Source organism: Gracilinanus agilis, chromosome 3 (genome assembly GCF_016433145.1).
Source record: "Gracilinanus agilis isolate LMUSP501 chromosome 3, AgileGrace, whole genome shotgun sequence".
NCBI classification, from domain to species: Eukaryota; Metazoa; Chordata; class Mammalia; order Didelphimorphia; family Didelphidae; genus Gracilinanus; species Gracilinanus agilis.
Window position 1 is genome coordinate 270,080,848 of NC_058132.1, and position 22,963 is coordinate 270,103,810.

At 36.0% G+C, this 22,963-nt stretch overlaps 1 protein-coding gene across 1 annotated transcript in view; it reads right to left on the reverse strand.

The window, feature by feature from the left end:
• The window catches only part of GPD2 (glycerol-3-phosphate dehydrogenase 2), a 191,745-nt gene that overhangs the window by 20,836 nt on the left and 147,946 nt on the right, over positions 1–22,963 (reverse strand). The window contains exons 7-9 of the mRNA XM_044669859.1: positions 20,292–20,456; positions 19,324–19,468; positions 10,969–11,162 (exon numbers count right to left, since the gene is read on the reverse strand). Of these exons, the coding sequence (XP_044525794.1) occupies positions 10,969–11,162; positions 19,324–19,468; positions 20,292–20,456 (504 nt within the window). The remainder of the gene's footprint in view (positions 1–10,968; positions 11,163–19,323; positions 19,469–20,291; positions 20,457–22,963) is intronic.

Sequence of the window (22,963 nt, forward strand, 5' to 3'; positions counted from 1 at the left end):
AAGGAAAGGAAAGGAAAGGAAAGGAAAGGAAAGGAAAGGAAAGGAAAGGAAAGGAAAGGAAAGAAGAAAAAAGAAAGGAAAAAGATTAAAAGAAAAAAGAAATGATAAGCAAGATAATTTCAGAAAAATCTAGAAAGATCTGCGGGAATTAATGCAGAGTAAAATAAGGAGTAGTGGTGGGAGAACACTCTACACAATAACAGCAATACTGAATGATGATTATCTGTGAAAACTTGGCTTCTCTCAACAATGCACTGTTCTGGTACAATTTTGAAAGACATGCTGGGGAATGCTCTCCACCTTCACAGAAAGAACTGCTAGAATCATCTTTCACATCAGGGTAGTTATGGTTTTATTTTAGGGCTTTGGCTTTGTTTGAGTTTGCTCTTACAACAATGTCCAATAGAGAAGTGTTTTGCATGATAATAAAAATAAAACTTGAAAAAAAAAAAAAGAATTTGCCCCAAATCACAATGGTGATGAATAGGACGCATCTTTGTATGTTCCACAGTTGATAGCATGGTGTCTTAAACCAAGTAGGAAAGCAATATAAATATTTGCCAAAGAAATATTGACTGGTGAGTCATTTGCCCTCCTTTAGTTTCTTTTTATGGCTGAGTATTCCTTAAGCCAAAGGCATATATTCATGAGCTAGCTGGGTAAGACAGTATAGAGAGTTGCTACAATTGGAATCAGAAATGACCTGGGCTCTGACATTTTAGCCAAGTCATTTAGTGTCTCTGAGCCTCAGTTTCTTCATCTGTAAAACAAGAGTGATGATGAAGCTAGCATTCCCCTTCCCAAGGATCTAATCAAGTAAATAGTGCTAACTGGTCTATAGCAAGATTCATGAAGCAACAGATGGTGATCTTCAATGAGTCAATGGGATACAATGGGAAGAGACAAAGGGTCTAGACTCAAATCCTCCAATTCTTATATATGTGTGACCTTGGGAAACCATTTGGCCTTTGTTTATTTTTTGCTAGGGTTGTTGTCCTTCCTACTTAAAGAGGACAAAAATGGCATTTCTATGTCAGGGTCAGTATAAAGTGATGACTATTCAAACCAAGCTGTGCTCATCAGGGAATGAATGGCCCTGTGAACCACTGGGATGGAGAGCTCTAACTTGGCCCATCTTGTGTTTCTTTTCAGCTACTTTAATTCTGCTTTGCTCATGGAGCACAGGGTCTTCTTTGAGGCTGCCATGCTATGCTGGACAGTCCTGTGTCAGCATCTCCCATGTCTTACAACTGTGACCAAAGTTCTTCAGAGAGACCCTGAGAAGGTCCTCAGATCACTTCTTCTGATCTCTGAGTACCTGCCTCACGGGAGTTCTTTTTTCTTAAAACACTTCCCTTCCTTCTTAGGATCAATACTATGTAGCAGTTCCAAGGCAGAAGAGTGGTGAGGGCTAGGTAATGGGGGTTAATGACTTGTCCAGGGTCATGCAGCTGGGAAGTGTCTGTAGGAGTTCTTTGTAATAGTTTTTCAGTCAAATATGTGTTTGGTATTTGAACAATATGGCCAGCCAACCAGACTTGCGCTCTCTGAAGAAGAATCTGAATACTTTGAGTTTCAGCTCAAAAAAGGACCTCAGTGCCTGGGACCTCACCTTGCCTGATCTTCAGCATCTTCCTAAGACAATTCAAAATGGAAGGAATTCAGTTCCCTGTCCAGTCACTGGCACATTGTCCAGGTTTCACAGGACACAACAATGAGGTCAACATAGCGATGGGGGAAACACCTCCTCTTCTCTCACACACCTTCCTTCAGAGCCTCCCAAATACCAAGCGAGCTCTGGCAACGTGTGCCTCAATGCCATCATCTCTCAGAGAGCCTTGGAAAGGATACTGCCAAGGAAAGGGAACTCCTCTACAACATCCAAAACCTCTCCATTGGCTGGGATGCTTCCCCATCGGGACGGTGCCTCGCTGGCTGGTGAACCTCTGTTCCCTTAGTACTCACTGTCAGGGAAAAGTAGCACCCAGGGCAGAGAATCAGTCTCTACCCTGCCATGTCTCTGCCTCCAAGGCTGCAATGATGCTTCACCACCTACAAACAAACACTCACACACCAATGCTCCTCCGCTTGAGTCCTGGCTTGTAGCCTGTTCGGCTTAAATAATTTACTGCCCATTCAGTGACTGACCTCATGGCCGTTTTCACCTTTGTTGAAGGTGTCCAGCAGCATCTCTGAAAACATTATGTTATAAAGCAAGAGATCAACCAACAGTTCTGCTCTACTCCACTGGGAAGCACCGTCCATTATCCCAAATCTGTGCAAGCATGCCATCATGGAACTCCTTATTTATTAAGGGGGGGAGGGATAGATTAAATGGCCTCTGCAGTTCCTTCCAGATAGAGATCTATAATCCTACCTAAAGAGAAGGAGAAGTGGCACTGTAGATAGAGTGCTAGATTCAGGAAGATCAGAGTTCAAATCCTACTTTGGACAATGATTAGTTATGTGACCCTAGACAAGCTATTAAATTTCTTCTGCCTCAGTTTCTTCATCTATAAAAAAGGGATTATAAATAGGACCCACCTCTTGTGGTTGTATCAAATAACCTAATATTGATGACAGGCTTTAAAAATGATAAATACTACATAAATAATGTGAACTGCTATTAATAGTATTTATTTTAATTATTATTATTATTGCAACATGACTCAGAGCCTCAAAGATTGGTATCAATTTCTCAAACTGCCACTCAAACTGGCAATGTAAACAAATTTATTTCTTTTAAATAACTATTTTAACACTGTATGATAAAGTATTTGGTAGCCTTGGTTAAAACACAGTTATTTCTTAAATCTTCACAAACTTGGAAGACCTTGTACCAGGCAGAATGTCGCATCCCCTAAGGGTTCAGTAAATGTTATTCCCCAAGGTATTAAAAATATTCTCTGCATTCTGTCACAGAGTCCTGTACCATCAAAAAATCAAAGAGAGATTGGGTGTATGTATCTAGAGAAGGAATTTCAGAAGTAAATTTTCTATGAGGTTTCTAATGGCTGTGTATTTATGGAAGAATTCTCTATTCACAAATACTCCATATTCAATGTTATTAGAAACTTTGTAAAAAATGGAGGAAAATAAAAACACTATTGGAGTCAAAGCAAAGAGAAAAAAATCATCATTAACAAGTACCTTGCAGTAGTATGGCTTACTCATAGGGCACCAAATTGATTTTTTTTAAAGATCCAATTCTACAAACACTAAAAGCAACTCACAGTGCAACTTTGGGATAATGTAGAGCCTGATGTGAATTTATGGCAAATTTTGTAAAAGCACAATTAGAAAATTCCTTTTTCAACTAATAGAAAATATTTGAATTACTTTCTAATGATTTCAAATACAAACAGCCTACCTGCAGTTTACTTTTTGTAAAATAGCAAAAGCTGTGCAAAATGATTACACAGTGAGACTGAATAGTAAACTTTTTTTCACATCTCACTCAGAAAAAAAAAACCAACAAATTTTTGTTTACATTATCATTCCTTCTAAACTGTTAGTATCGACCATTGTTTTTTTCTTTTAAAGGAAACAACATAACATTGAGGCTAAGAAAACTGCATAGCTTTGTTTCATCTTGGGTTCTTTTCAAGTATGTTATTTTTGGGGGATACTGCTTTCCTGTGTTTGCTACTTTAAAAAAAAATCAGTGAAAATATCTAAATGAAAACAGGAGGGGGTAGGAGGTAGATTGTCAGAAATCAATACTTCTCTAGCAGCATGTTTAACCTGCCGAAATGAAGTGTTAATCACAGAAATAAGATACCATATTACATTTATAAACTAATGAAACTAGAAAAAGCAAAGCGTGTGACACGATAATTAAACAGCTGGAACACATCCAAGCCTGTGTGTAAGTTGATAACCCTGGTGCCGTCTCTGGCAGTTAAAAAGCAGGTCTGCAGTGAGGTGATATGGCCAGCTTCGTTGTTAATTGAATAACAGGCCATCTATAAACACTACTAATTGCACATGTGAAAACCTATGTATAACTAGTGGAACTGCCTTCAGAAGCACTCGGGGGAAAAAACTACTTGGGTGGAAGAGACTGCAAATATTCTGTCTCTCCTAATTCCTCTAAGTCATAGTTTATGTTGGCCACCACATTCATTTTATTAACCTCTCTACAACAGACTTAATGATACATTTTTTTCCTCAAGAATATTTTTCTTCTTAACTCAATATAAAGAACAGAACTATCAATTTCCCATTTCAAGAAAGAACAAACAAGTAATCTAGAAATTTCAGCCTGTGAATGGAAAGCTTTCTAAATTGCAAAAGAAGACATGATCTTATTCCCAACAGGCAAAATGCTTTTCGGAATTATTCTGACGCATTTTGCAGCAGATGAACAGCATGGAGTGTGAAGATTTGACAGTTTTTTTTTCCTCTCTTAAACACTATAGCCATTTGGGGAGACTCAGAAACTGTTCTGAGAATTTTATTTATTCATTCATTTAATAAATTCCTTTTTAAATGACTTGCTTTCACTTCTGATGAATGAGAACTATTTTCAAAATATTTCAAACTGTGTTCTTAACCAATCGTTTTTTTTAATCCGTAGGAGGGACTAGCTGGCCCAAGGGAGTAGTTATGGGATGTGGAATCTCTTCTAGGTTAACGGTTCAAATCTAAATCAGGTCAGTGGAGACCAAAGGTCATTACCATTCCCCAGCTGCTTAGGACTGTCTGTGAAATGAATGGATGAACTCAATCCAGTTTCTAGCTGACAGGCATACATATCATAAACCCATACAACATCATTGAGAAATGTATTTGGTATAGCGTCTAGCACATTGTTGATAATGAATATTATCATTAAATATCAAATATTAGGATATATAGATAAAATAGTAAAAAGACAACTGACTAGAAGATGAAATTTAAGGCTTCTTTTCTCAAAAATAGCTCTTTTAACTAAGCTTTGAAAAGAATAATTCTCTCAGGGACCAATAAAATTTCTTTACAAAAATATGAATCTTAATGTCATAATTCTCTGCTAACAGGAAAAAAATATTGCCCATCCTTGCAAGTTACTATTCTCATTTTTAGTATTATTTTAATATTTTCCCCAAAATAAATCTTCTACTCCCATCAGCAAGCATATAGAAGGGGGAAAAAACATGTTTTTAAAAGTGACTGATGAGAAGGTTCAAGATAAAAAACAACAAAAAATGCATAGGATAACTTTAACAAGACAGTTTTAAAAAGTCCTGTTTGAAAGTTTCCATGACTCATGAACTTTTCTGGATACTTAAATGGATTTTTGTTGTTATTATTGCTTTCCTAAGTTACATACTTGCATTCAAAATATTTCTTGTTCTATTGTCTCTGCTTTCTTCCATCTGTATTAACCTCATAGATAACCACAAATTTCTTTAAATTCTTATTTACTGTAGCACAAGTCCTAGTACATTTATATAAACCATATTTTTCCATCACTCTAATTTATGAGAATGGACTGATTTCATAGTTTTGGTTTTTAAATTTTTGCTTTTGTTATTAAGTATAGTTTCCCCAGATTTTTTAAAAATTAGTTGATCTTGCCTTTGGATACCTCTAATAGAATCTTAATAGTGGGATCATTAGATCAAAGTTATAAACGTTCCTGTTACCTTTTTTTATAATTACACATTATTTTCCCAAAAATGAACCAACTCATGGTTCCACTAGCAGTGGATTAGCATGTGTTTTTTAGTACCACAATGGTACTAATGCTAACTTGATAGGTTTTTCAGTAATAGTTTTCAATTTATAATTTGATTTTTTCATATATTCATTGATAATGGGAGTTTATTTCTCACATTCTTTGACCATTTACAGCAGGGGTTCTTAATTTTTCTGTGAATGTCATAGACATGTGGCAGTCTAGTGAATCTAAGGAGCCCTTCTTCAGAAAACTGTACTTACAATCATTGAAAGAAATACTATATTTCAGGTAGAGGCAAGTGAAAATAAAGATGTAATTTTTTTCCAGCTAAGGCTACAGAGCCCCCACAAAAAATAATTGTACAAAAATTTAAGGAGTCTGTGTACCCCAGGTTAAGAACCTCTACTTCAGAGATTTCACTCTTATAAATTTGTGTTGATTCTTTGTAGGTTTTAGATTTAAAATTTTTGTCAGAAATGTTTATTATAAAGACTTTTCCCTAATGAATTTCCTAACTGTTAATCTTTTGTTTTGCAAAATTTTATACAATAGAATTTAACTATCTGATCTTTTATAACTTTCTTCTTTGTAGATAGGAATGCTTTCCCTCTCCATAGTTTTGAAATACACAACATTCCTCTCCACTATAGTCCCCTATTGTTTATTGAGCCATTTTAATCATTTGAAATTTGTTCTGGTGTGAAAATTCTTAGGCAAGAAGATGCTTAGAAATAAGATGAAACTACACTGGCTAATTCTTATTCTCATCTAAACTCAATGTCATGCCCCAACATGGTGCCTTTGATGTGTTAAGAGGGCTGCATGAAAAGTTCCTAAAGATCTTTGATTTTGGAAAAGGAATACCTAAACTAAGATATGATAAAAAGTGATAAAAAGTGAGAGCAAGAGAGACAGAGTGTAGGAAGGGGGGCTCTCGGGATGCTGAGATATATCTACCACTTCTTCCACAGGTGTTTCCCACCTGGAAACCTGATCTACAGATGTTTTCAGACCCAGAAGTTGAAGACCTGACTAGCTATGCTCAGTTAACAATTTCACCCACTTTTCTCAAAATCAAATTTGACCATAGCTGTCCATTATTTTTAACTGTTCCACTACTACCCTAAAGCTTCATAAGTGGGGTTAACCATGAAGGCCAAGCAAAGCTGTGATCATACTTCATCTATTTGCAGGTGGTATCAATATGGAAGACATAACACCAGCTGCCCAATGGCACTGCCACTTCGCAGAGTTCTTGTGAAGAGTGTTTTTTAAAAACTTTGTAGCTAGATAAATGCTACTCTTACCTTTACTTGTATTTTTGCTCAAATGTAACTTAAATTGTGGTTAATGGTACTTCTAATTTGGGATCCAGTAAGTTATCTTCCTCTGAGACTTACCTATTGAGTTTTATCCCACTTTTATTGGACACTTAGCCATGGAATAAAGCAACACGACTATTCCCACTATGGAGAGTTACCACATTTGAATGCAAAGGAGCCAGAAATGAGCAGCATGAATTCCTGCTTCCAAATCCATTTCTTTCTCAACTACAAACATTTTAGATACCCAAGTATCCCAAGTTCAGATAGAAACCCACTTCTTCTAACTAGTCTAACTAAACATAATATCACATACCTTTTTAAATCATCTTTTCAAAGTAGTAAGCAGTTTATTTCAAAATAATTTTCTAAATAAGTGCCAACCTTTAAGCAGATTTTTTCAAATTGTAAAATTCCAGCGATAGAAATTGAAGGCCTTCTACACTAAACACTTCTTTCATTTTTGAAGGCAGTGGAATATTTTTCTTTTAAATAACCCAGTATTTTATGGTTTCTTTTTTAATGGACTTAATTCACACTCTATGTAGTTATTAAGTAATGGATTTCAAAGTTCAATATAAAGAATATTTGACTGAATATAAAGAATCAGAGAATTGGTTTCAAACCCAGGTCTACTACTACTTGTCTTCTCTCTTCTTTAGGCCTCAATTTTCTCACCAGTATAAGGCTGGAATAATAACCTTTTAGCTCTCTTCCAGCTTTAAGTCCAATACATTGATCCACTTATGTTTTGTACATAAACACGTGGCTCCAAATACATATATAATATACAAACATTCCCAAACCCAAATGAGTCTTTATCCATGTAGGTTTACACAATGAACTTGCTATCATAGCAGGGACATGTAATAGTGAACAGAACTCTGGGCTGAGAGTCTGGAAGATCTGAGTTCAAATCTAGCTTCAGATACTAGCTGTGGGCAAATCACTTAAACTACAGTTGCCTCAGTTTCTCATCTGTAAGATAGAGATAATTATAGCACCTTCCTTCCAGGATAGTTGTGAGGATTAAATAAGATAATATTTATATAAGAAACACTATTTAAATGTTAATTATTACTATTATGATCATAAAAGTGGCTTTTTAAGCACTCAAACATAGCACTCTTTAGACCTAAGTTAGTTCTCAAAATGTAGTCCATGGATTACTGGGGAGTCTCTGAGGCAAAAATGTCTCCATAATAATTTGAAGATGCTATTTGACAATTAAAAATACTCCTCCTCTTTTCTACTATATATATATATATCTGTGTGAGACTAGGTTTTCTTCATATATTTCAACCAAAACAACATGACAACAGACTGAATGTACAAATAGAAAGGAGAATTCAACTGTTTTCTATTAAGTCAGATACTAAAGAGATTTAAAAAAAAATAAAAAATAAAACAATTGCCACTCTTCTCGCTCCTTTTTTTTTTTTTTTTGGTTTGGAAAATTTCAAGGTTATTTTTTAAATGTTATTTATGTTAACATGCAATGAATTTGTTGTTATTTTAAATGTGAATATTTTAATGTGTCAGTTTTCATTTTAATATGATAAATATTGATAGATATAACCCAAATAAAACAAAAGTTCTTTGGGGTTCATTTGCAATAACTTTTGAGAACATCAACGGGTCCTGAAACCAGAAAGTTTGAAGCTGCTACTGTTGATAATATACAAATAATGTTGTTGTTATTGTTCAGTCATTTTTTCAGTCATGCTAACTCCATTTAACATTTTCTTAGCAAAGATACTAGAATGGTTTGCCATTTCCTCCTCCATTTCATTTTATAGATGAGGACACTGAGGCAAGTATCATTTAATGACTTGCCCAGGGTCACACAACTAGTTAAGTGTCTGAGGCCAGATACCAATTTAGAAAGATAAGTCTTCCTGACTCTGAGCCCAGCAACTATCCCCTGTCCCACATGGCTGCCCTATACAAATAACAGGACTTTCATAAAGCAGACGTTGTCTATGGCAAAACTCCCCAGTGAGGTCAGGATCATATTAAAATGTACTTGAAATGAAAATGTAATTGAGAAATGTTTTTTAAATCTTAAAAAATACAGGGCATCTAGATGGCTCAATGCATTGAAAGCCAGACCAAGAGAAGAGAGATCCTAGGTACAAACTTGGTTTCAGACATGTCCTTCTCTGTGTGACTCTGGACAAGTCACTTAACTACCACTGCCTAGCCCTTACTGCTCTTCTGCCTAGTATTGATTATAGAAGGAAGGTAAAGTTTTTTTTATTCTTAAAAAATAAATATATAACATTTTATTATATTAAAATTATATATTATATAGAAATAAAATATAAAATAACATATTCATATATAACATAGATAATGTTAATTTGTGGTTTTCTAAGACAATATGCAACAACAGGAATCCATATTTTATTTGAGTTTGACACCAGAGGACTACATTATTAGACCAGAGAACTAACAGAAACTGCCCTCCCCTAGCCAAACAATATGAGTGGGAAAAATGTCTATATTGTTCTAAATTGAGATGTCGAAGAAAAAAGATATTAGGTGAAGGGGTTAATAATAAGAATTCACATTTATATCCATTTTAAGGTTAAAGCATTTTTTTCTTTATTAGAAAAAGGTAAGTAGCAATAGGAAATCACGATAAAGCAGAGGGAATACTGGACTTGGAATCTAGGTTCAGATTCTTACTAGCTATACTATTATAGACAACCTTTTTAAACTCTCAGTTTCCTCATCTTTAAAATGTGCATAACCCATAAGACTTACCTCACATGATTATCATGAAGATAAAATAGAAAATGCTTTACAAAATTTAAAGCATTATAAAATATCAGCTATTAGAATTACTGTTAGTGTATTAGTGCAAGCATTATTATCCCCATTTTACAGGTGAAAAAAAAAACAGGCCAAGAGATCTGAAATGAGTTGTCTGTAGCAACATAGCCTTGTAAGTATCAAGAATAGAATAGATCGTTGCTTTTCCTTCACAGAAACCACTACTATGGCAGGTGTTTGGTTCAAAAGTAAATGGAGGGGGCAGCTGGGTAGCTCAGTGGAGTGAGAGTCAGGCCTAGAGACAGGAGGTCCTAGGTTCAAACCCGGCCTCTGCCACTTCCCAGCTGTGTGACCCTGGGCAGGTCACTTGACCCCCATTGCCCACCCTTACCAATCTTCCACCTATGAGACAATACACCGAAGTACAAGGGTTTAAAAAAAAAAAGTAAATGGAAATGGCATGTGGGAATACTCAACGGATCTATAATTTTGTCAGCAGAGGGAACTCCCTCCACCAACACAAACTGTTACTTGCCTATAGTTTAGTATGATCTTCAAAAATGTCAAACCTGGCAAAAAGATCAAAGGAATGTTACCAAATTGACACCAGATACCCCACCAAAAAAAAAAAAACCACACACACAAATCCACAAATACCCATTATGAAGAACAATATCTAAAAGCTGACTTTTTAACTAAACAAAAGAATGTAGCCTCCTTCTTAAATAAATTCAGTCATCAGTATTGCATTTTCTCAAAAAGGGCAAACTATGAAATCTTTTGCAAAATTCCAAGAACCAAAGCTTTAGCTATCACATATCTTTTGATTTTCTTATCCCCTAAATTCTTTTCTCCCCTTTCTGAATCTCTAGATACAAAACAATCAGACAAATACTCAAAACTTCATTCTGGCTCAGAAGTGGCAAGAAATTCAGACTACATACAATAACCATGTTTAACTGAAAAATACCAGAAAGTATGGAAGGTGAGCAGAGGATATGGTAAGAGACAAGAAAACCATCTATTATCATGCAAACTAGTCACAATGACAAAAAAACATCCTCCAAAAGCCTTCTAAAGTTCATTACTCCAGTAAGGGGATGTGTGAAGATTAGAGGACGGGGAAAGATGTGACAGTTAAGCCAAAACGAATGGTACTTTCCAGAAATTAAAGAGACAAGGCTTAAGGAATCCAAGCATTACCTTCAACATCACAACTTAGGTAATTGCGTACTTCATTCAAAATGAAGTTAATATCATCCTCCGAAGGAATAGGATGTGAGGTGACATCAGTTGGGCTGTCAGTTGTCCCAGCTATGGTCATCTTTTCCCAGGGCAAGAAGAAAATAACTCGTCCGTCACTGGTGGCAGGGTCAAGCAGTCCCATACTCTCTGGGCTGAGGTAAAGAAAAGAGTTACTCATTTCTGAACTAAATCAAGAGAAATTGGTAATAAAAATCTCTAATGGACAATTTTCATCAACTATTGTCAAGCATCCAAATGACTGCTTTCACTTTCCTCTTCTATTTGAAAACCTGTAAAAGAAGAATCCTTAACAAGGATTCAGTGAGTACTTCTGCTTAAGGACTTTGTTGAGGCAGAGAATTTTAATGGTGTGACAAATGGAAGATGCTAGTCCCCAAAACAGCAAAGAAGGTTAAATAAGATAAGTCACATTAAGAAAAAAGTTTTTTATCTTATATATTTTTACATCACCTTCATTTCTAAATCTATATCTCTTCTACTTTTAGAAAGTCATCTTACATAACAAAGAAGAAAAAAGAGGGGGCAAAACTGTCTAGTAAAACTAACCCATCAACCAAGGCCAATATTATGTGGACTTTTCCAGACCCGTAGTACCTCCCACCTCTACAACTAAGGGCCAGAAGTGTAGTCTCAGTTACTGAAAGTCACATTTTCAAATGACTAACCAACTTCTATTCTCATACAAATGGGTGTGTATAGATACTGTGTATGCACGTGTGTGTGTATATAAATTTTTCAAAAGTCATAAGAACCTATCAAAAGAAAAAGAAAAAAATGTTTAAACCCTTCATTTGTGTCTTAGTAACAACTCTAAGACAGAAGGGCAAGGGCTAAGCAAATAGGTTAAGTGACTTGTTGCAGGGGCACAGCTGAGAAGTGTCTGAGGCCCAATTTGAAGTCCTGTCAACTTCAGACCTGGTATTCAATCCACTGTGCTACCCAGCTGCCCCAAAAAGAAATATTTTAAACATTCCATTTTAATTATTTTGGTTCCCAGGCTTGCTACCTGGAGCATCCATATAACATATTGGCTCAACCCCAATGTTCATGATTTTTAAAGAGGTCAGTTTGTGGTAGACAGTTCCTCGATCTCAATCAAGTATGATGAAAAGTTTTCCACTGCAATACTTAGTACACAGCTGTTAGTGAGAAATATCCAGAGAATATGAAAGGGAAATACTATAATATACACCAGAAACTAATCTGAAAGGAAATTCTTCATTTATGCCCCTCTACCAGCTTAGGTTAGATTTCTATTATTATCATGAAACCAAGACAACTTAAAGAAATGGTTCCACAGGAAAAGGGATGAATGGATTTTGATTCAATCACTCCATTAATCAGCATTTATGAAATATCTATCGTGTATCAGGAACTGTTAGAAATTAAGATGCCAAAAAAAGAAGAAACAGTCTGAACCTCACTCAATGTAGTTTCTTTCAGGGAAGACGACATATACACAGATAGGCGAATACTAAACTTTTTTCCCCTTTTGGTCTGAATCTGTGATTTCTTTTACTTAAAAAGAAATGCCTAAAAAAAAATAAAGAAAAGAAATGCCCCCCCACCAATTCAGGTCTGAACTTGCTCCATCACTTTGGTTCTTATCAGGCACTTAGAGCTAAATGATTTGTCCACAGGAGCAGGAAAAGAAGGAAGGAAGGAATGAAAGAACGAAGGAGAAAAATTAGGGGAGGGAAGGAACAAGTCTATTAGGAATGTATTAAATGCCTACTATATGCTAAGCATTATGCTAAGATCTTTACAAATTTTATCATTTTTTGATCCTGACAACAATCCCGGGAGGTAGATGGTATTATTGTTACCATTTTATAGTTGGGGGAGGGGAGGCAGCTGGGTAGCTCAGTGGATTGAGAGCCATGCCTAGAGACGGGAGGTCCTAGGTTAAAATCAGGCCTCAGACACTTCCCAGCTGTGTGACCCTGGGCAAGTCACTTGACCCCCACTGCCCACCCTTACCACTCTTCTACCTAGGAGCCAATACACAGAAGTTAAGGGTTTAATAAAAAAATAAAATAAAATTTATAGTTGGGGAGAATGAGGCAAGAGTAGTGTTATTTGCCCAGTGTCATACTATTAGTATCTAAGGCTGGATTTTGACTCAGGTCTTCCTGACTCCAGGCCCAGTGCCCTATCCATTGTACCATTTAGCTACTTCTGAGCACAACCTTTGCCTTATCCTTTTTTTAAGGCAGCCTTTCCTTATTGGAAAATTTTCTGGACTTGTAAAATATCTATCCTGGGTTCCTAGTATCTGATGGATGAAGCCTTTTTTTAGAGTGCTTGAGAGACACCAAGAAACTCATTTCTACCTCCTTTTTGTGATACTATTCCTGAAAAAGCCAGCTTTGTACTTGACAAAATGTAGAACTTTCTGGCATCATGTGTCAAGCATTTGGACTGATATAGCTACGGTCTCACTTCCATTCAGAAGTAACCTAGAAGGGAAAACCTATCCTGCCTATGTGGTACTCCATCATGAACCATGATTGGAAAGATCATATACAATTTTCTGAAGACTATGGCTACCCTTAATCACAACACAAAGTGAAATAATTATAAATAATAGCTAACATACATATGGCTTACTATGTATCAGGCACTGTACTAAGTAAGCATTTTACAGTTATTATTTCATTGGATCATTCCCATAACAATGGGAGATAGTTGCTATTATCCTCATTTTAGGGATGAGGAAACTGAGGCACACAGTGACTTGTCCAAAGTTACACAATTAATAAGCTAGATATATCCAAGGCTAAATATTAACTTGAGTCTTCCTGCCTCCTGGCCCAGTGCTCTATCCCTTGAAGCACCTAGCTGCACTGACCTCCCCCCACCAAAAAAAAATTAAAAAAACAAAGACTGATAGTCGGGGATTCCTATGCAAGAAGCCACTTATTTCCTGAAGGCATTCATTGAGTTGGGTCAGGGAGCTAGGCAGCAATCAGCAACATGCCTCAGCAGGAGGGTTCTGATGCTGATTCCTCTCCTTGCTGAGGATGCTTACAAGCATTCATCCAATGGAGGCTGGGGAAGAGGAGCTGGACAAAAGACATCCAAAGTGGCTTAGAGAATTGCAACTCTTGATGGGTGGTTCCAATTCTAAATGCTATTTGCTCAGACTCTTGGGAAAAGGACTGTCTGGCTCAGGTTAGGGATTTTTTCTATCAGGTATGATTTCCACTGTGGAAAAACTGATTTTAAGAAGAAAAGTTGGTCAGTTCAGTGGTTTGGATGATGGAACTCAAAGTCAAAGGCCTCTTATCCATATGGACCAGACATCTTTCTGTTATTCCATAGCTGCAGATGACAACTCTGACCCTGGCCAACCATTGGATACACATAAGTACTCTTGGTCAATAGGAAACACAGAAAGCTGGTTCAAATGAACTAATTCACAGGTATTCTTAGAATAACAACAACAATAACAGAAGCAGTGGTGGATAGAGCATCAAATGCAGGAAAACATAGATTTAAAATTTGTCTTTGTGTGTGACCCTGGTCAAGTTGCACAATCTCTTGGTCTCAGTTCCCCAAGTGTAATATAAAGGATGTGGACTAGATGACCTTCAAGGTTCCTCTTAGCTCTGAAAGATCTTATGATGAAAAACAATTCACACTGATATAGTGCTTTGTTTTTAAGTCAGGTCCAACTCTTCACGACCCTATTTGGGGTTTTCTTGACAAAGACACTGGAGTGGTTGGCCATTTCTTTCTCCACCCCGTTTTATAGCTGAGGAAGTAGAAACAAACAGGCTAAAGAGATTGGCTCAGGATCACACAAAGCAGGTAAAGTGTCTGAGGCCAAATATGAACTGGGGTCTTCCATCCACCATGAGAAGTCTTTGCAAAGAAATTTTTTTCACAATGATTCTGTGAAACAGATAGTATAAATCTTATAAACTCCATTATACATGGGGAAGTCAAGGCTTGTAGATTAAGTGATTTGCCCATGATCACACAGTTAATAAGTGTCTGAGCAAGGATTCGAACTTGAATCCTTGACCTCAAGGGCAGCACTCAATCTATGATACAGCCTCAGTCAATATTCACTCACCAATATTTATTTTAACTCCACGTAAGCCATTGTAACATATTGTAGAGGATACAAAGAAGCTGCTAGTTACTATCTATGTGGCTTGGGCTAAATCATTTGACTTTTGAGGGACAGTTTTATCCATTTGGAAAATATAAGTGGAGACTGTCTAAGTTCTCTTACACCTCTGATTCTCATGAAGTAAGTCCAAATCTGACCTGAAAAGTGGTGTAAATATAGTTGGATTTGTCAGGAAAAATTCTGAGTTTGAATCCTGCCTCTGACACTGCCTAGTCGTGAGACCATACGTAAATCATTTAACCTTTATGGATCTCAGTTTCTTCACCTGTAAAATGGAAATATAATACCTATAAGGTCGGCCTCACAGAATTGTTCTGAATCTCAAATGAGATAAAATACTTTATAAATGTTATGTCAGCTCTCATCACGTTAAGCTTTGTGATTAAACTTTCCTTCCCTATTTGAGTGGCAAATTTCTTCCCCATTCTACCTACACATCTCTCTCTGTCTCTCTCTCTCTGTCTCTGTCTCTCTCTCTCTCTCTCTCCCCCCTTTCTCCCTCTCTAACTCTCCCACTTTTCGCCTCTCCCCCCTCTCTCTCTTCCTCTCTTGAGAATGTCATGCACTATAAATGGGAATTGAGCTGAAAGGGCTAATTCCACATCACAACATTTTCAATGACACATACATAACTCGTCAGCAATGATAGAACCAAAGAATCTTTTCTAGGATCATATTTATGTGTATAAAAGGACTCATTAGTTGCTTTATATTTTCTTAAATTATACTGACTTTTTTGGTTTAAATAATTATTGACTGAACATTCCATATTTGGTAACTAGAGTATTAAATATCACCATAAAAACACAACCACAAAATTCTTTAAAACTGTTAAAGGCAATAAAAAGCATTTTAAAGAGTGAAGGTGATGGTTAACAATACACTCACATAACAGGGAACAGGAGAGAAACAACTCAGCCTATACCTAAGTGAAGACATATGTCCTGGGCTTTGAATTAACAAGAGAAGAGGGAAGATAAAGCTATTATTGATGGATGTTAAAATTTAAGAAGCCACTAGGAAATACCCTAGATCAACTTTTAAATTGCCTAACTCATACCCCTATTGAGAAATAAAGTCTATTTACAATGAAGAAATAATTTTGTAAGATTATACTAAAGTTTTACATTGGATGTTCTTCCGGTTAAAATCTGTACCAATTCTGTCCAATGTGCATAAATTATTTCATACCAAGAGGAAAAGCTTGTTCCTAATTTATGTGTGTGTCTGGGTCTAAATGCAATGAACATTTTTCTCATGCAGACCAGTGCTTTGCTGAAGTAGCCCAATTTAAATTGAAATCAATTTATTGTTAACTACTTAGCAATCAGTAAGATAGCTAACAGTATATGAGGATATACCCAGTTTATGGAGAACAAAATAACATAACCACTAATCAATGGTAGAAAGCATCTGTAGAAGAGAGATGATTATTCAGTTTCAGAGATTTCAGTCACTTTGTTCCTTTGTAGAGAATACATACATACATACATACATATATACATACAAAACAATATGGTACTGGCTAAGAGACAGAAGGGAGGATCAGTGGAATAGACTTGGGGTAAGTGACATCAGGCAAGACAGTCTATGATAAACCCAAAGAGCCCAACAAAAAACTACTATTTGATAAAAATTGGTGGAAAATTTGGAAAACAATATGGGAGAGATTAGGTTTAGATCAACATCTCATACCCTACACCAAGATAAATTCAGAGTGGGTAAATGACTTGAATATAAAGAAGGAAACTATAAGAAAATTAGGCGAACACAGAATAGTATACAACACAGAATAGTATACTTGTCAGATATCTGGGAAAGGAAAGATGTTAAAACAAAGCAAGAGTTAGAAAAAATTACAAAATGTAAAATAAATAATTTTGATTACATTAAATTAAAAAGGTTTTGTACAAACAAAAACAATGCAACCAAAATCAGAAGGGAAACAAGAGTTCAAATAATTTTTTAAAAGATATTGTTTCAAATTTTCTACTTTCCTTTTGGAAATGCAATGATCCCATGCCCAAATTCCCCTTCTATTCTGATTTTGTAGTTTACATATGATGAAACACATATAATATTACTTGGGTTCTTCTTAAATTTAAAAAATTCTACAACTCGGCCAAAAGAAGACACTCTCATAATACTCTGTGTTCTGCAGGTAGTAATCAGAAAATGTGAAGGAAAGACATGCAACTCAATGAATTTCCAAGCTGATCTAATTCTGGCCCAGCTCCTTGGAGTTGGGTTGTCATCAGTCTGGCTAAGGGCTTCCCCAGACAGTTCGTACCAGCCCTGGATCACTTCTAAGGATGTTGGGGAAAACAAGTTTAAGTCAGATTACTGTGATGAGTCATGGATTGGCAGGCCCAGAGTAAATTCAATCTCCTGTTCCTTTACCTCACTAAACAGTGACCCTGAAAACAGAAACAAACCTATCTTCCTTTGATCCATAGAACTACAAACTGACTATCTACAATCACTATTCACAGCAAAAATCCTTGAGATCTAACCAATTTTCAAAAGCCTGGGACTCCTCTGAAATTAAACTGGCCTCAGAAATTGATGAATTGAGTGAAATGAGACTGGTTGAATTCTGTATCCATAAAGTTTTCAATTTAGGCAACAAGAAAGGTCTTAAGGATTGCTTCTACCACTTTAATTGGTTCTGATCATTCCTTAATGCCTTCATGCATTTAGGACAGAGGAAAGGAGATAAATAACTATTTAAGGTTATGCTCCACATTCAAGATTATTACAATGCAAGGGATATTTTTAATGTAATGAAAATTAAAAGACTGCTATTCAGAAGGTAAACTTTAAGTCCACGAAAGCCCACAGAAGGCCCTGGAGGTCACATAGTGAAAGAAATCTTCCTCCCTTCCCTTAAAAGTATATTAAAAACACAGACAGCTAAGATAGAGTATTACATTTATAATATGTTATTACTTTACTTTTTATTATTATTATTATTATTATTATTATTATTATTATTTAAACCCTTGCCATCCATCTTAGAATCAATACTGTTTCAAGAGTGGTAAAGGGCTAGGCAAGTGACTTGTCCAGGGTCACACAGCAAAAAAGTGTCTGAGGCCAGATATAAACCCAGGACCTCCCATCTCTGGGCCTGGCTCTCAATCCACTGAGCCACCCAGCTGCCCCCAACTTTTATTTTATTATTTTATTAATTTATTTTATGTAAGTTTATATGTAATTATTATTATATTATTTATTGTTATTACTCTATAATATGTTTGTACTTATTTTTTCCTTAATGGCCCAAAAGGGATGGGAGCTAAGATGTTTAATGTCTGGTTTTTTCCAATCAAGACAATGATGCCAAATCAATACAAAAAATTATTTTAAGTAATTAAATATTGGATTCAATCCAAGAAGAGCTGTTGATTTCTGAAGAACTAAAACACAGTTAGGTGAGCTTTGCCTAAAAGGCAATAAAATTTAAGCTCTTTAAAGCCAAAGATTATTTTGCTTTGTCTTCATATTGCTCAAAACTAATGTAGTACCTTGAATATAGTAGGCAGTTAATAAATATTATGAATAAAGTATATGGCACCTGCTTCTGGGACTTTCTCCTAACACTATACTATATTGAGAGTATATTCGACTAGCCCAAATCCCTCTGTTTCTATCTCTCTCATTTAAAACATGACTTGTCAAAAAATCTGAATGAGTATTTCAGTATAATGAGAAGAATTCTTAAATTTAGTTAAACTGACACAATTCAAGCATACTAATACTCAATTGATTATTCTAAGCAAACAAATGTACTGGATCAAGTATTCTTAGAAAGAAGACACAAATCTCTACCCTAAAAGAAGCGAATCTTGCCATAATTAACTAAGAACTTTGTTAGACTAGATATATGGTTTGTTTTAGTTTTCTTTTTACATCTACTTTTTAAAATGCATCTTATTTTGCTTTAGAGTTGAATACCCAAGTGGATTTTTTTTGTATATATATTATATCACATTTCCTGATTTGTTTGTTTTTAAATAAGTAGGCAATTCTAATTATTAGGAAAGGTGGGTCAAAAAACATATATAAAAAATTGTGGGTAGTATTTGGGGAATCTCACTCTGAATACAATCACTGACTAGTGCAAAAGGTTGATCTTGGAATCTGGTTACCTGTAATAACCAGGCATCACGATGTGTACCCCAGCACTGGGCTGACAGATGTTTGTAAGGGCCTGATTATCCATTTTGCGCAGCGAGTCTGTGAAAGGTCCCGTAGCATTGATAACACATTTGGCTCTCACATCAAATTCTTGCCCTGTGAAAGAAAACAGCATCAATCACAGACCCCATTTGTTTCTCTGCTCACTGATGCTTTGGATTATTAATTTATCTATTAACTTAACCTATGGTGAAGTATATTGTGTGCCATACTAAGTGACATGTGCAGATGGAAGCCCTGAAAAAGCAGTACAAAAGGTTCCCATATGGGTTATTTTATATACACATACACACACAAACTATCAAAAACCCAAAATGAAGTAAAGAAAAAATGTGACTTGTTTCATTTGGCTCCCATTCTAATTTGCTGAAAATCCAGTTTTTGAAAACCAAATGCCAAGAAACCACAATGAGAAAATTAGCTGTTTCCTTCTTTAAAACGAACTTCCTAAAGAGGGATGCCATCATACACTTTTAGAGGGTTGGTTTTGCTCAACAGAAGGATCTGATTAGGAAGCTTTGCCCACACTACCAAAGAACCAGGACGTGACTGAAAGCCTCACAGAAGTTAAAGATGACTTTTGTTAATGACACACACCGCTGTGCTTTGGAAATGCCCTGCCTATGTCAGCCAAGAGGTGTTTTTAAACCCAGCTTGCTTATTTCATTTTATTCATAAGATGTTTCTGCAAAGAAAATGCAAAGCATTCCTAACTGAAGGAATCTTACCTGGGAATTTTTTTTTTAATAGCAAGCTCCTCTCCCTATGAGGAAAAAAAATCAATGAGACCTGTAAAGGCAATTTTTCCTATGAATGGCATTAATGTGATTCTGAAATCTAGCTGAATGTGAGGGAGGTGATGGACAAAATTATAATAATTCAATCATTAGATGAATCAAAAGGCAGGAAATGCACATACCTGTTAGCAAATCCTTGCAATGTGCGCCACTTACACACATGTCCCCAGTCTTTGGATCCCTCTTCTTCAACAAACACATCACTTCGATATAATTGGCAATGGCAGCACCATACCTGGCAGCAGTGAGTGCAATGGCAAGGTTCATCCTTGCATCATTGTGTTGTCCTGCAGCAGGGGAAGGAATCAAAGGAAGGACATGAGTCACCTCGAGCCAGTGACTTATGGTATGGAAGTGTGTCACATTAGATCTGTCACATCTGTCCCTGTCACCCAGAATATGCATGATGGCTGATCAAGTCCATCAGGGATTATTTAAAGATACATGGCCTATTCTAGGTCAGGGCATTACCCTAATATTTAGCAGCAGAAAAGGCAATGTTATATACCAAAGAGAAAGATAACACCAGTGCAGACCTGACAGCAATGCCCAAAAAGATTTAATAAACTGAAATTATTGTCTACCATATTTTAGAATGAACATACAAATCAGTCTTTCCCCTTCCTTTCCAGAAGAGGGAAACTATGCAAGAATTTCAGAATATAAAATACTTATTTTTATATATTTATTTGTAATATTTATGAATATAAATTTTAAATTTATATTTATAATAAAAATTCTACAATGTGGGTTAGCTATTTTTATGCATGTGTGCTTTATCTTATATCTAAAATTCTTTCATTCAAAATGCATTTACAAGAGGCTACCTGCAAGATGCTATTCTAGGTACTAGGCAAGATATAAAACAAATCATGGCAAAAAGTTCAGTCTCCCAAGGAAATTGTTCTAAAAACTCAAGTTTTCCATAAATGGATTTTCTTGATTGGAGTTTTGAGTTCAGGGTTCTTTTAAAGTTTAGCATCTCAAGGATCTTCCATAAAAGCTAAGACATTAAGAAGAGCAAAATTTAATTACAGAACAATTCTTACCTGTATTGTTAAAGATTTATTGCTGAAAAATCCTAGTTAAAGAAAACTAAAGTGCAGAAGGGAGGGAAAGGGGGGAGGGAATGATTAATCACTTTAAAATACTGACATCACTGGAGACTTTTTCTATTTATTATCGCCACTGAAGTTAACGCTGACCAGGAAGAATTACTCTACATTGCAGGGGCCAGGTTCGGTGTGCCCTGAATAATTAATTACTTGGTACTAGATGTATTGAAGCAGGGTTCAAATTCCCACATGTTGGGATGAGTTCTATCAAGATAATACTGATAAAGGGAAGAATTTGTAATGGATATTGTTGTTGATTTATGTTACTAGAATACCAAACATTTAGTATAAATGGTTTATGTAAAGTTTCTTCCTTGTGATTCTGTCTGTGGAATGCAGAACCACCACACAAGTAATCTGTTCCCTCTAAAAGGGCAAAGTTATAAAGATAGAATCAATGGCTGAGGATGCTGCTGCCCCCTCCCTACCAACACCTTATTCTAACAGGACTGAATTGATGTACTCAGCGAGAAACACCCTTCCTACCTCATCCCACCCCCAAAATGAAATGTTAATACTAAGTACAGAGATTGTGTTATATATCCTACACACAATATAAGGAATTATTTAATTGGTGTGAAACCATATCCAGGAAAGTGGCAAACTTGGGGGGGGATAACTTTAGCAAAAGGATGGAAAGAGGATGTAAAGTTGAGATAGGAGGAAGATAAAAAAATTATAAATTCAAAAACATTTTTTCTTTAAAATGTGAGGCTTTGGGGCAGCTGGGTAGCTCAGTGGAGTGAGAGTCAGGCCTAGAGACGGGAGGTCCTAGGTTCAAACCCGGCCTCAGCCACTTCCCAGCTGTGTGACCCTGGGCAAGTCACTTGACCCCCATTGCCCACCCTTATCAATCTTCCACCTATGAGACAATACACCGAAGTACAAGGGTTTAAAAAAAATGTGAGGCTTTACCTGAATGTTCAAAAATGTAGCAGATCATTTTATGGTGACAAAAATTGAAAATTGAAGGGATGCCTATCAATTGAGGAATGGCTGAATAAGCTGTGGTCTGTTACCTTGATGGAATACATTGTGTTCAAAGAAAAGGGAAAGGAGAAAGTTTCCAAAAAAACCTGGAAAGACTCATATGAACTGATACAAAGTGAAAATGAGCAGAATCAGAACTTGTACACAGTAACAAAAATATTCTAATCACAATAAACTAAGAAAGACTTGGCTACTTTAATCAGTACTTATTGTACTTGACAATTCCAAAGGACCAATGATGAAAAAAGCTATCCACCTTCAGACAGAACTAATGAATTCTAAGTGCAGATTTAAACTTTTTTTTTTCAATTTGCTTTCTTTTATGGGGGTGGAGAGGACATGGTTAATATTAAACTAGGTTTTACATGACTTTGCATGTATGGTAGGTATTCTTGCTTGCCTTCTCATTAAGTGGAAGAAGGGCTGGAGGGAGAGAATTTGGAACTCAAAATTTTTAAAAATGAATGCAAAAAAGTGTGAGCTACTGATTGATTCAGTTATTCAAGCAACAGACTTGGAGTCAAGAAGACTTAAGTTCAAATTCAATCTCAAACACTTAATAATTGTGTGACCCTGGACAAAACACTTAACCTCTCTCAGCCTCAATTTCCTCATCTATAAAATAGAGGACATAATAGGACATCCTGTGAGGTAGGTAGGGTTGTTGGGAGGATCAATTAAGATAATTA